Source organism: Oryctolagus cuniculus, chromosome 1 (genome assembly GCF_051225735.1).
Source record: "Oryctolagus cuniculus isolate XC-2025 breed Fujian yellow rabbit chromosome 1, ASM5122573v1, whole genome shotgun sequence".
NCBI classification, from domain to species: Eukaryota; Metazoa; Chordata; class Mammalia; order Lagomorpha; family Leporidae; genus Oryctolagus; species Oryctolagus cuniculus.
In genome coordinates this window covers 119,063,956-119,077,705 of record NC_142867.1, presented here as the reverse complement: position 1 = coordinate 119,077,705, position 13,750 = coordinate 119,063,956, and the positions used below count along the sequence as shown (strand labels likewise).

At 45.9% G+C, this 13,750-nt stretch overlaps 1 protein-coding gene and 1 long non-coding RNA gene across 2 annotated transcripts; one reads left to right on the top strand and one right to left on the bottom strand.

Moving 5' to 3' along the window:
* Window positions 1–3,672: 3,672 nt before the first annotated feature.
* On the bottom strand, window positions 3,673–7,684 carry LOC149128586 (uncharacterized). Its single transcript, XM_089314100.1, has 3 exons — window positions 7,483–7,684; window positions 6,236–6,364; window positions 3,673–6,078 (listed from the first exon to the last, which is right to left on the bottom strand). The coding sequence occupies exons 1-3, from the start codon at window positions 7,541–7,543 to the stop codon at window positions 5,921–5,923; spliced, it is 348 nt and encodes a 115-aa protein (XP_089170226.1). The 5' UTR covers window positions 7,544–7,684; the 3' UTR covers window positions 3,673–5,920.
* Window positions 7,685–7,785: 101 nt separating this feature from the next.
* Window positions 7,786–11,205, top strand: LOC149128585 (uncharacterized). Its single transcript, XR_016221622.1, has 3 exons — window positions 7,786–7,940; window positions 8,271–8,409; window positions 11,018–11,205. It is a non-coding gene; the product is annotated as an uncharacterized LOC149128585 (long non-coding RNA).
* The last annotated feature ends 2,545 nt before the right edge of the window (window positions 11,206–13,750 follow it).

The following is a 13,750-nucleotide window of genomic DNA, read 5'->3' as shown; positions in this document are numbered from 1 at the left end:
TCCCTTCCATTGAGCTCAATTCCCTCCGATTACAGAACGTATGTTGTCATTGATGGGAGTAAGAGGTAGCGATAGCAGCAAATACTTACTCAGTACCTTTTGTATACCAGGATTTGCACCTGCTGCTACCAGGCAGTATCTGCATTGAGATATGCCTTCAGTTTATTGCATACACATGAGGAACACAACAAACACTGTCTCGGCAACACAAGTAACAAGGATTCACAAATGGCTAGTTTATTGAAAAAGTGTGAATACTTCCTGCTTCTTTCTTCTCTATCTTGTACCCAAAAACATAAACCCATGCCAGCCAAGGTGGATTTAGGTTGACAGAGGTTCTCACTTACTGCTGTATTTCCACACATACCTCATCACAGGCCTGCACTAGAATATGGACCACAAGGTACTTAAGGATGCAAAATATGATTCATGTTTTTAAGTAAACATTTTTACTGCTATTCTCAACTCACTCAAGCCCCCAGATGCTCAACATGCTTGGAGAGCCAGCCAAAGGGACAAACAAGAGCATGGGACGTTATCATGATACAGGTTGGGAGCCATAGACCACCTCTCAGGGTACAGAGGCAGTCTTGTCTTCCCTTTCCCATACTGCCGCTAGATGGCGCTGTCCTGGCAGAGACCTTCACAGTCAGGGTCACCACTGAACACGAGCATACTCTACATAGCACACCCTGATGGACAGAGTAGGCATTGGTACATATTGCCAATAAGCAAAGAAGGATACAGTGAATGAATGTGGATGGTCTGCCTGGCGAGAGAGCAACTACCAGAGGGGAGGTCCTGAGACCCCTCATGCAGCCACAGTCTGAGAGTCCGGCTGCATTTCCACCTTGAGAGCACAGCTCCGAGGCATGTGAGCCTCCTTCCTCACCTTCTGAAACCAATGGCCATCACAGCAGAAGCTGGAGGGGTGCACGGTACATGAATGATGATTTCATGTGTCTCCCAGAAGCAACACTGAGTCACTGTGTCGTGTCCCCACTCTCCCAGGTGTGCAGTGAGCCCCTGCAACAGTAGCTGTGGAGTTCCAGGACATGCTTACACCATCCTACACCAGTCCTACACCATCCATCCTAGCAGCACTAGGAAAGGCAGAGTAGAAGCAGCAGATATGGGGGTGACAAGATATGACCAAATCAATGGAGCTGTCAGCAGATTAATGTAACACTGCATTTTTTTTCCAGGCTTAAAGAATGTGTTACTAACAATACCAGCAAAAACGTGGTATCAGTGTGGTAAATCTTAGCAGTGTGAAAACAGAAGATGCGGAGATGCTGATGTGGTCACACGTTCCTTGGACAGTCAAGCTTATCAAACATCATGGTGAGTCTCCAAAGGACATGCGAGTGGGTGTCCTTTCCTAGGCACGCTTCAGCTTAACCTCTCCATGTGTCCAGGCTGCTGCTTGAACAAACCAGAATGTCACGGACTTGTTATCAGAGTTCCTACAAACGTGTGATGTAAGTAAACACTGACAGCAGCAGCAGTTATCAATCGCTCGTAGGTGTAAGGATTGAAAGACTGGCAGGACTGTCACACGGTTCAGTGTTAGAAGAGCTGTCAGTGCATACACAGCACACCAATGTGCTAAGACATAAACCACATAAAGACCTCCTTGAGGAAAAATACAGTTTTAGGTGATTCCGAACTTGTTCATGAACACATTATCCTAAATCTGCACTGTGTGTTGTGAGAGCAGCTGGAGTCCCAGGGCGAGGCACAGGAAGGCCAGAATGTATCAGCATTGATTGTGGGTTCATCTCCCACTTGATGCCAGTCACAAAGCATTTCCAGTTTCCCTGGCCAAGCAGGAGGAGGAGTGGAAGCGTGGCCCCTCCCCACTGCAGTTTCCTGCACTATCCTCGTTTCCCCACCCACCCTAGAAATAGAAAGGGGCAACCTGAGTGAGGAGGGTGTCACTCCTGGAGCATTCCAGCAATGGAAATTCACAAGCAACCCAATCACAGCCCACAATCAGTACACAACAACCCCAGGGGAGGGACACTGAAGTGTTCTCTGCTTACCCAAAGTACAGAGTAGAAACTGCTCTGCAGCCAGCTGGTGCCTGAAAGTCCTGTATCCCAGGAACCTGGCCCTGGAGCCTGCCCCTACCTGCAGAACTCAGTCCCTGCGACCCTCAAGCAAAGTGGGAGAGAGGGACGAGGAGAGTCCTAGGGGTGGAGACTGTTGGAGTGGACTCCTGGTGTCCCCTACATCCTCCCCAGAGTGAGATCATCTGAGAGCGAGCCTGGGAGGATGGGTTAGAGTAAAAGCTAAGCTGGATCTAAGACAAATCAGAAACCTGAATACTTGTCTGTGAACTTGTCCCAGAGCCTCAAAGAATAGCTGATTTTCAATATGTGCGTCCTGTGTATGATTCCACCCTGTCAGATATATTTTCCTTAAATATCTATATATGTAGATATGTAAATATAAAATATACATACGTATATATTTATGGGTGTGTATGTTATCTTCCCATACGTGTGTATTTATGATGAAAGGGAAGGTGAGGTAAACAGCAAATTATGACAATATTTCTCCCCCAAAATTGGTTTGAATGGTGCTTTCAATAACTTTTAATTTTATAATTTACAAAGGAAATTGAACACAGTTTAGAACTTCCTTTTGCTCCCCACCAACTTCCCATTTGTTAACAATTCACATTAGAATGGTGTATTTACCACAAAAAAGAGGCAGTGGTAGTCCTTTTTGGTAACTACACTTGTGCCAGGAGTGTTTGGCCTCATGTCTTCTGACTCCCCCAGGAGCTACATCTCTTTTCCTCACTATGTCTCCTTTCTGTCCTCTGGGCTATGACAATTTCTCAGATGTTCTCTGTTCTGTTTTGCTCTGATACGCATAATTTTGAAGAAGACAGAAAAGGAATTTCACAGATAATCCCTTGTTTTCTGCTTTTCTGATTTTTTCTCACGGTTAGATTGCAGTTATGATTCCACTTGGGTGACAGAGGATCAGAGAGGTGAAGTGTCCTTCAAATCATGTCACATCAGTGGTAGGTGCTACTGAGACAGAAGCAGTACTCACTCCATCAAGCCTCTCCTGACCCGACATCTCCTGACCCAACTATGTGTCTGTCTCCAGCTCCACACCAAGAACGTCAAGACTCTAACTACAAAAGATCCCCTCCTGCCCTGCGGGGACCTCCCTAACATGCACACATGCCCATGTGTGATGGATATGTGACCTTTCTAGGTAGCAGTAGTGAGCCACACCACCATTCTCAGAGTGTCATCTGCATAAAACCTACAGCACCTGCACAGGACACAGAGCTGGGTGCAAACCCAAGTGTCCTGTGCCACGGAGATGAGCCAGAACTCCAGGTTGGTAAAAGTACCTGCGTAGGTCCCACTGGGGAGCCTCAGCAGAACCTTTTCCAACCGTGCTGTCCTCCTTGTGCAGAAGCATAAACTCTGTCCAATAAACCCTGTCTGGGTTTCATGGCATTTTGTCAATGTATTTTTGCAAGTGAGCCAAATTACCTGTGGTTCACACTACTGTCAACCTGGCGCATCACTGATGGTGACAACCTTGATCACTGGACTGAGGCACTATTTGCTGGCTTCTCCACTGAACAGTTGTATTTTCATATTTTACTTTTTGAAAGCAAGTCACTAACTGAAACCCATGTGTCTGTCTTTAATTTTAATGATTCATTTGTATTTCTCAAATATTTGACAATCACTGTGATACATATTGGTAAGGCAGTTCTCTCTATAAATAATAAAAAGTCCTCTCATTGGTCAAGACTTCATCACACGATCCCTCCATGGTTCTTTTTCACGAGACCAGATGTAGGGACACCCAGCTTAATTTATCTGGAATATTTGGGCTGAGGCTGACACCATTCATGTTGTAATTATCACTGATATTTCAGCATTTAATTGGGCCACACTCCGGTGGTTAATCCAATGTACCTTCACTTTTGACTTCTGTCTCAACTCAGAATGAGAGGGGAAAACCCATGGAAATATTTAAAGTTGATATTCTAAAGTTTAAAAGCAAATTTTAAAAGATTTTCTTATGAGTTCAAAAAATTTTAAGGAAATGAAAGTCAACCAAACATGAAAATACATTTTCTGGTCTTTATAAGAAAAATATAAAATAGACTGCTAGTGAATAAAAGAGAATGAAGAAAGAGAAAGACAGAAGGAGTTTAATGTATTGGGGTAGGAAGAGAAAGAGGATAGAAGAACAGGAAAAATACATATTCATGAGGGATAGTTTTTAAAGCATACATGGAGAGACAAATTAAGATGGTGGCAGAAATTACTTTTGTCATCATGAGTGAATTATCTTTCACTAAAGAGGAGACTAAAGATTAATCTTTTTTCATCTAAAATTTTATTAAGTTCATGCTTTTAAAAGACTACCTTCTCCATTCTTCCCAGACATCTTTTTTTAAAGTTTTTTTTTAATTTATGTCCCTTTTATTTGAAAATCAGAGACAGAAAGATATACAGAGATCTTCCATCTCCTGGTTCAGTCTCCAAATGCCCCCCAAGGGCTAGGGCTGGGCCGAGCCAAAAGCAGGAGCCAGGAACTCAGTTGTCCTGTGTGGACAACAGGTAATCAAGTACTTGAACCATCATCTACTGCCTTCCCAGGATGCACATTATCAGGAAGTTGGATCAGAAGCAAAGGCAGGGCCGGCACCGCGGCTCACTAGGCTAATCCTCCTCCTTGTGGCGCCGGCACACCGGGTTCTAGTCCCGGCCGGGGTGCCGGACTCTGTCCCAGTTGCCCCTCTTCCAGGCCAGCTCTCTGCTGTGGCCAGGGAAGTGCAGTGGAGGATGGCCCAAGTGCTTGGGCCCTGCACCCCATGGGAGACCAGGAGAAGCACCTGGTTCCTGGCTTTGGATCAGCGCGATGCGCAGGCCACAGCACGCCAGCCGCAGCGGCCATTGGAGGGTGAACCAACGGCAAAGGAAGACCTTTCTCTCTGTCTCTCTCTCTCTCACTGTCCACTCTGCCTGTCAAAAAGAAAAAAAAAAGAAACAAAGGCAGAACTTAAGATACTTGAATATGGGATGCAGGTGTCCCAAGTGGCATCTCAACCATTGGTTCACACACCTGCCTCTGCCCATACATCTTGAAAGGTTGTACAAAGTCACTGCCACCTCATTCCTGAGCCCACTGTCATATGGCTGCTGTCCCACTTTTCCATAGAACATATTCCTAATAACCATCAAGTTGTAATAAAACTGTGGTACAGCTCAAACCTGGTTCTCCTCCTATTTCTATCATCATCACCCATCTATCTTTCCAAGAGTGACTTTTACCCACATTCTATCTTGGTGATCTCTGATGTCCGTGATTCATCCACCCCTGTTCTCACTCAACTCATTGGACAGATTCTTTAAACCTCAAAAATAAGCTATTGATAAGTCTAAAATATTTGGTAGCACTTAAAGAGGATGAACCCAACTTATCTGCCTCCATTCTATATATCTTCCTGGACTTTAAGTCCTCTCTGCCATCCACCAGTGGTTCATGCTTCCCTGAGTTTTCTACTGATTTGTGTGACTCCTTATGTGTGTTGGGCACCCGAAAGTCACTTCTAACTTATTGGGACTAGAAGCCAGGTAGTTATTTAGTTAGAGGAATACATGACAATGAGGGATGAGAAGGCAGGACAAAGGGAAATGGTGGTGGTTTTCAGATGAGAATGAAGAAGAGAGAGGAAACATGGATGAAATGAAAACACTGTCAGGAGGGAGGGAGTCCATGGCTAGGAAAGAAGTGAAGAGGGATACTTGATACTTGGGGTTATGCAAATATACTCCAGGCATAACAGGAGCCCATATAGAAGGAGACTGACCAAAGACATCATTACAAGAACTAGGTGAAGACACACCACTGCCAAGGGCCTTTGATATCAGTAATGCATCTTTGCCACGGATCTTCCTTGAAGTCTATTACAGAACTTTCGTCCTTGACAGCAAAAACTTGAAACTTTCAAGTCTCCTTTAATCAGCTTCCAAGCTCGGCATGGAGTAGCACAATCCATTTGAGTGTGGTTGTAGCTAAACCCATCTGGAAAGGAAAAGCATTCATACTTAGTACCAGAGAATAATAATATGTGGGGCTCAACATGAGAGAATCTTCCCCATCCACACCAAGCCTGGTCCTCAGGGTGGAAACACCCGCTTTCTGGCACAGTCTTCCTTGAATTTCTGCTTAACAGTATTACCTCTTACATTAAAAACATAGATATCCCTGGTTCTGCACCCACGGCCTTGTTCCACAGTACAGTTGCCTTGGCCTTCATAACATGTGTTTCCCACAAAAATACTGCAGACCATACACAATGTGGCTTGACCTGGGGAAAGAGACGTGAAAGCTGAGATAAGTAGGCTGGAACCAGTAGACCAGGACACCATTACAGTCCAGGAGTTCAAAGAAAAACATGACCCTAAATATTGACACATGTGATTTAGAGCTGTTAATAGTCCCAATGTATTGTTTCCATTAGAACCTTAGGGATATGGGGTCTTTCATATCTGTATCTCAAGTTCCATTAAGAATAAATCAATTGGTACAGCTTTAAATGAGTAACTATTGTATGTAAATTATATTTCATAGAAGCCTTTTTTTTAAAGTGAAACTTTGGAAAAGAATCTGAGGTGCTACTTGCAAAGTGATACTGGAAATACTGGGAGCTGAAATATAAGGAAAAAATGTAAGGTTTTCATGGGGGAGGTCCAAGTTCAGATCTTGCACATGAACAACACTGAGAGACAGTGCTTCTTTAAAACTTGTCCACTAGGATCTGATTAAACCCCTCCAGTAACAGCTATGTGCTAACAGGCCCTTAAAATTAAGAAGAGGGTCAGAAAGTGAAATATACACCCTTAACCCACTTCTGTCATGAAAAACAAAGCCAGAGTATCTATGTACAGCCAACCTGAGGCCAGGACCCTGGAGAAATGAAAAGACATAAGGAATGTGCAGCCTTGAAGGTCGGGAGGCATATTTTAGTGTCCACAGTTTTCCCAACACAACACTAAAACTCACTTATGTGTGTGTGTATGTGTGTGTGTGTAGAGAGAGAGAAACAGTGTTGTTCAAGATAAATCCATCAGTGACATATTCCTGGAAGATCACAACCCTGAGGACCCTCGAGCCATCATTGGCTCTGCCACTCAAAATTGCCCAGATAGACTCCAACGCCAAACCTGAAGAGAGCATCATGGTCCTAATTTTTCCAAGGAAGAGACTGACCTCACTCTGAGACCTTGAAAAGAGACCCAAACTTTTGCCCTGGTAGGAGTCAGGATGGAAAAACAGAAAGAGATCTCAAATTCTTGACCTTGACCCTCTTCTCTCCCCCACACACCAACCATGCAACCTGGTCAGGTGGTTATTCTGTCTGCTCTCTGGATACCCCCACACCCTCTCCCCATCCCCTGTCCCAGCCAAGCAGGGCCTCATGCATACCTTGGACAAGCACAAGAAGCAAAAACCCCAGCAGGAGGAGCATGAGCAGGAACTTGCCCATCTTGGCCGGGACAGAGGATGATGCAGCACGGTGTCAGGTGCCAGGCAGCCCTGTGCCCAGGAAAGGTGGGAACACACCGCTCTGTGTGCAGATGAGGGCAGGCTGGAGAACCTGGACTTAGCCACTCCCAGGCTGTGGGCAGAAACTTCCTTTACATACTTGCCAGTGATATTTCACCACAACCATGGTTCCGGAAAGCTTCCCACACAGGCAGCCTCTTTGGAGCTGATGGACAGAGCAGGCATCCGTTCATACCGCCAATATAAAAGAAAGTGATGGGGGGATGTTCTGCCTGGCGAGAGAGCAACTACCAGAGGGGAGGTCCTGAGACCCCACATGCAGCCACAGTCTGAGAGTCCGGCTGCATTTCCACCTTGAGAGCACAGCTCCGATGCATGTGAGCCTCCTTCCTCACCTTCTGAACCAATGGCCATCACAGCAGAAGCTGGAGGGGTGCACGGTACATGAATGATGATTTCATGTGTCTCCCAGAAGCAACACTGAGTCACTGTGTCGTGTTCCCACTCTCCCAGGTGTGCAGTGAGCCCCTGCAACAGTAGCTGTGGAGTTCCAGGACATGCTTACACCATCCTACACCAGTCCTACACCATCCATCCTAGCAGCACTAGGAAAGGCAGAGTAGAAGCAGCAGATATGGGGGTGACAAGATATGACCAAATCAATGGAGCTGTCAGCAGATTAATGTAACACTGCATTTTTTTTCCAGGCTTAAAGAATGTGTTACTAACAATACCAGCAAAAACGTGGTATCAGTGTGGTAAATCTTAGCAGTGTGAAAACAGAAGATGCGGAGATGCTGATGTGGTCACACGTTCCTTGGACAGTCAAGCTTATCAAACATCATGGTGAGTCTCCAAAGGACATGCGAGTGGGTGTCCTTTCCTAGGCACGCTTCAGCTTAACCTCTCCATGTGTCCAGGCTGCTGCTTGAACAAACCAGAATGTCACGGACTTGTTATCAGAGTTCCTACAAACGTGTGATGTAAGTAAACACTGACAGCAGCAGCAGTTATTAATCGCTCGTAGGTGTAGGGATTGGAAGACTGGCAGGACTGTCACACGGTTCAGTGTCAGAAGAGCTATCAGTGCATACACAGCACACCAGTGTGCTAAGACATAAACCACATAAAGACCTCCATGAGTGGAAATACAATTTTAGGAGCCAGCACTGTGGCTCACTAGGTTAATCCTCTGCCTGTGGCGCCGGCATCCCTATGGACACCGGGTTCTAGTCCTGGTTGCTCCTCTTCCAGTCCAGCTCTTTGCTGTGGCCCGGGAGTGCAGTGGAGGATGGCCCTGCACCCGCATGGGAGACCAGGAGGAAGCACCTGGCTCCTGGCTTTGGATCAGCATAGTTCCAGCTGTAGCGGCCATTTGGGGGGTGAACCAATGGAAGGAGGACCTTTCTCTCTCTCTCTCTCACTGCCTCTGTCAAAAAAAAAAAAAAAGAAAATACAATTTTAGGTGATTCCAAACCTGTTCGTGAACACAACTATACCTGGTGTTATCTTACATCTGCACTGTGTGTTACAAGAGTAACTGGAGTCCCAGGGCGAGGCACAAGAAGGCCAGAATATATCAGCCCTGACTAGGTTCATGTCCCAGTTGATGCCAGTCACAAAGCATTTCCAGTTATCCTGGCCAAGCAGGAGGCAGAATCATGATATGTGTCTTTTTGGGACTGGCTTATTTCACTAAGTCTAATGGTTTTGAGTTGCATCCATTTTGTTGCAGAAGACAGGATTTCATTTATTATCATCACTGAGTAGTACTCCATAGTGTATATATACCATAATTTCTTCATCCAGACATCAGTTGATGGACATTAGGTTGAATCCATATCTTAGCTATTGTGAATTGAGCTGCAAAAACATGGGGGTACTGATAACTCTTTCATATGCTGATTTCATTTTGTTTGGGTAAATTCCCAGGAGTGAGATTGCAGGGCCATATGGTAGATCTATACTGAGATTTCTGAGGTATCTCCATACGGTTTTCCACAGTGGCTGCACCAGTTTACATTCCCACCAGCAGTGAATTAGGGTCCATTTTCCCCCACATCCTCACCAGCATTTGTTGTTTGTTGATTTCAGTATGAGAGCCATTCTAACTGGCATGAGGTGAAACATTGTTGTGGTTTTATTTGCAGTTCTCTGATGACTAGTGATCCTGAGTATCTTTTCGTGCGTCTGCTGACCATTTGAGTTCCCTCTTTTGAAAAATGCCTGTTCAAGGCCTTTACCCATCTCTTAACTGGATTGTTCATTTTGTTGTTGTTGAGTTTGTTGAGCTCTTTATAGATTCTGGACATTATACTTTATCAATTGAGTAGTTTGCAAATACTTTTTCCCATTCTGTTCGTTACCCCTCGCTTTGCTAACTGTTTCTTTTGCAGTACAGAGGCTTTTTTGAGTAGATAACCCCTCTGTCAGTTTTGGCTTTGATTGCCTGTGCTTCTGGAGTCTTTACCAAGAAGTCTTTGTCTATGCCAATGTCTTGCAGATGGTTTTGTCTACAGAGAGATGTTCCCAGAGCCAGCTGCCTGTGGGTGCTCTGTATTGGCAGTTTGAGCCAAGGAGCCTCTGGTATGTGGGGAGGCTGGGGGCACCTCACAGTCCTATGTGGATGCCTCGTCCCCTATCAATCCTCCCAGCCATACTCAGTCAATGGGGAGCACAGATTTTCCCCTGTACTAGAATCTCTGGATCACACACGTACACAAGAGCACTGGCTGAACATCGCCTTTTCCCGACCAGTTGCAGCAGAGCTGCTGCAGCCAGTGCTGCTGTAAAGGTGGCATCTGGTCTCAGCCAGCTGCTGCATGGGCACACAAGGGCTTCCACAGCTGCCACTTATGCCCAGAACGGGCCTGCCCTTTCTCAGCTGGGTGCCAGGCACCATTGTAGGGAGTTCAGGAAGGGAGTAATTTCCCTACTTTTTTTTTTTTACTGGTTCATTGGGTACCTTCTCCCTCTTAGGGCTTCAGGCTGGACTCACATCAAGCTCTCCCTCTGACTATATCACCAGTGGCCCGGGTTGCTGCAGTCTAATCATACCTCCGTCTCCAAGCTGGGGCTTTCTCCAGCTCTCGGATGCTGGGGTCATGCTGTGCATCCACACCTTCCACACAGTTCCACAGTGTTCCTCTTCCTTCTGTAGAGTTCCCACTGTGGTTTTCTCTCTAACTTTCCCTGAGACTTTCTTCCTACTTTTTTTTTTTTTCACTATTTACCTCTAGCCTAGAGCAATATGCTCTTCTGTATTCCACCATCTTGGAGATGTCATAATTTTCTTACAATAGCAAACCTTAAGTTTAAACACTGTGCGATGGGGTGCCAGTAGAAAATATCTGTAGTTGGGGCCAGCACTGTGGCACAGCAGGTTAAAGCCCTGGTCTGAAGCGCCAGCATCCCATATGAGCGTTGGTTCTAGTCCCGGCTGCTCCTCTTCCAGCTCTCTGCTGTGGCCTGGGAAAGCAGTGGAAGATGGCCCAAGTCGTTGGGTCCCTACACCCACATGGGAGACAAGGAAGAAGCTCCTGGCTCCTGGCTTCAGATGGGTGCAGCTCTGGCTGTTGCAGCCATCTGGGGAGTGAACCAGCGGATGGAAGACCTCTCTCTCTGTCTCTACCTCTCTCTGTAACTCTGTCTTTCAAATAAATAAAAATAAATCTTTCAAAAAAAAGAAAATGTCTATAGTTGTAGTAATATAAAATGGAAATGTTGTGTAGCTGAAATTGTTCCACCCGAACATCTAATGCCATGCACCAATCATTTCAGAGCTTCCTAAGTTAACTCTTTAGTAAAGTGACCATGAGCCCCTCCCAGCAGCATATACCATCCCAGACTTCTTGCCGGCCTTCCTTCATCCACCCTTTTCCATAAAGCTTCCTTAACCAGTTTCCATGAGGTATCCACATCAGCTTACGCAGGAGAGTAATGATAGTTTCAAATGACAGTGTTCTGATGAATGGCACACAGCCGCCAGTGAGATATTGGGGAGATTTGTGGCTACTCAGAAGCAGAGGAGAGGGGTGGGCATCTGACCTAGCCATCAAGCTGCTGGTTTAGAGACCCATACCCCACATCAGTGTACTAGATTCAATAGCAGCGCAGCGGATGGAAGTTCTCTTTGCTCTCTCTTCTCTCTCCTTAAAAGGCCCAGGAGGAATTTGAAGCTGGCTGGATGCCATTCATTAAGTTTATCTGCAATCCATAAACGTGTCCCTCCAGAATCCTAAATTTGGAAGAGACTAACAGTAAGTCCTAATTCGTGCCTCTATTTCAAACTAAGTTAGTAAGCTCTCTCCCAGTGGAGGAAACTGCTCCCTTAAAGCACCTCCAGACAGTGGGTGTTCAGAACTTACAGGCCTGCACCAGCCCCACCAGGTTTTCCAGGGATGCCTCTAGGCTGAGATTTAACTAGGGAAGTATGTCAGGGAATTATGAAGATGAAGAAGCTGCACTCTAAGCTGCCCTGCAAGAGGAAATCGCCAAACCACAAACCGCATCACCATAGCTACTGGACCTGGGAGGGCGACGTTTGGGCAGGGCTGACCTTTTAAAACTGTATATCAGTGGACCCTCAGACTCTGTAAGCAGAGGTTGCTCAGCCTTTCTCCCTGGTCCATAGCGCCTTGTGCCCGAGAGGACTCTCCTGGTCCGTAGTGCCTTGTGCTCACAGGAGTTTGGATGAGTAGTCTCTCCCTCTAGATGCCATAATAAAAAGCTTTAAGGTGTGTACCTGAGTCTTCTCAGTCTCCTTTGTTGAACCCTTTGTTGGCTTCCTGGCCAGTTGCTAACGATCGGGAAGCCAACAGAAGTGCTCTTGCAAGCCTGGTTATGGCATTTGTTAGCAATGAGGCCCCCATAATAAGTTATTTAAGTTCAATTCCTCTGTTGTCTCACCAAGGAAATAGAGAAAATAGTAGCACTTAAATCTCAAGGTTCTTGTCAGAAAAACCTTAAAGTGTACATAAGGTTCTTTGCAGATTTGAGACCCAACAGCGTTGGTTCTACGTGTATTCTACATTACTATTGCAAAAACATTTCAGAAAATTGGCATTTAAAAATGGAACTGATGAGGCAGGCGTTGTGGTGCATCAGGTTAAGCTGCCCCTTCACGAGGTCCACATCCCACACGGGAGTGCTGGTAACCAGAGTTCCACCTCCACTTCCTGTCTTGCTGCATGATAATGTGCCTGGGACAAAGTAGATGATGAATGACGCAAGGGCTTGGAACCCAGACACCCATGTGGAAGAGATGGAGTTTCTGGCTGCTGGCTTTTGCCTGGCCCAGCCTCCATGGCTGCACGTATTTGAGGAGTGAACCAACAGATGGAAGATCTGTGTGTGTGTGTGTGTGTGTGTGCCTCCCCCATCTCTCTGTCCCTTTGTCTTTCAAATAAAACCAATTTTAAAATAATAAATTCCATTTAAACATAAACAAAACTGTAAAAGAAGCAGAAAAAAATCTAAATATGGGGACATTCTTCTCTTTTGTAAATGTCTGCTTATCCTAGCAGCCATCCATGCCACCCTACCCCATGCACACACACACATTCAAAAAGCCCTCTTATCTTTATCAGATCTCTACTCCTTTCCCCCAACACCACACAAGGAGCATGGCTTCTGTGCCTCAGCCTATGATCAAGGCCCGGTCCCAGCTATTTCCTTTCTCAAGTTCTCCTCCCATTCCTGTTCTACCATGAACATTCAGTGCCTCATCCCACGGCCTCAATGGAGAACACGCCACATCCAGATGGCTTCCAGGTGATTACTATGATATGAGAAAGAGATAGGACAGGGGCCGGCACTGTGGTGCAGCAGATTAAAGCCCTGGCCAGAAGTGCCAGCATCCCATATGGGTGCCAGTTAGAGTCCCAGCTGCTTCACTTCTGATCCAGCTCTCTGCTATGGCCTGGGAAAGCAGTAGAAGATGGCCCAAGTCCTTGGGCCCCTGCACCCATATGGGAGACCCGGAAGAAGCTCCTGGCTCCTGGCTTCAGATCAGCACAACTCTGGCCAATGTGGCCATCTGGGGAATGAGCCAGCTGATGGAAGACCTCTCTCTCTGTCTCTACTTCTCTCTGTAACTTTCAAATAAATAAAATAAACCTTTAAAAAAGAGAGAGATAGGACCTTCAATAGGTGATTAGGGCAGGAGGACTCCACACTCATGGACGGA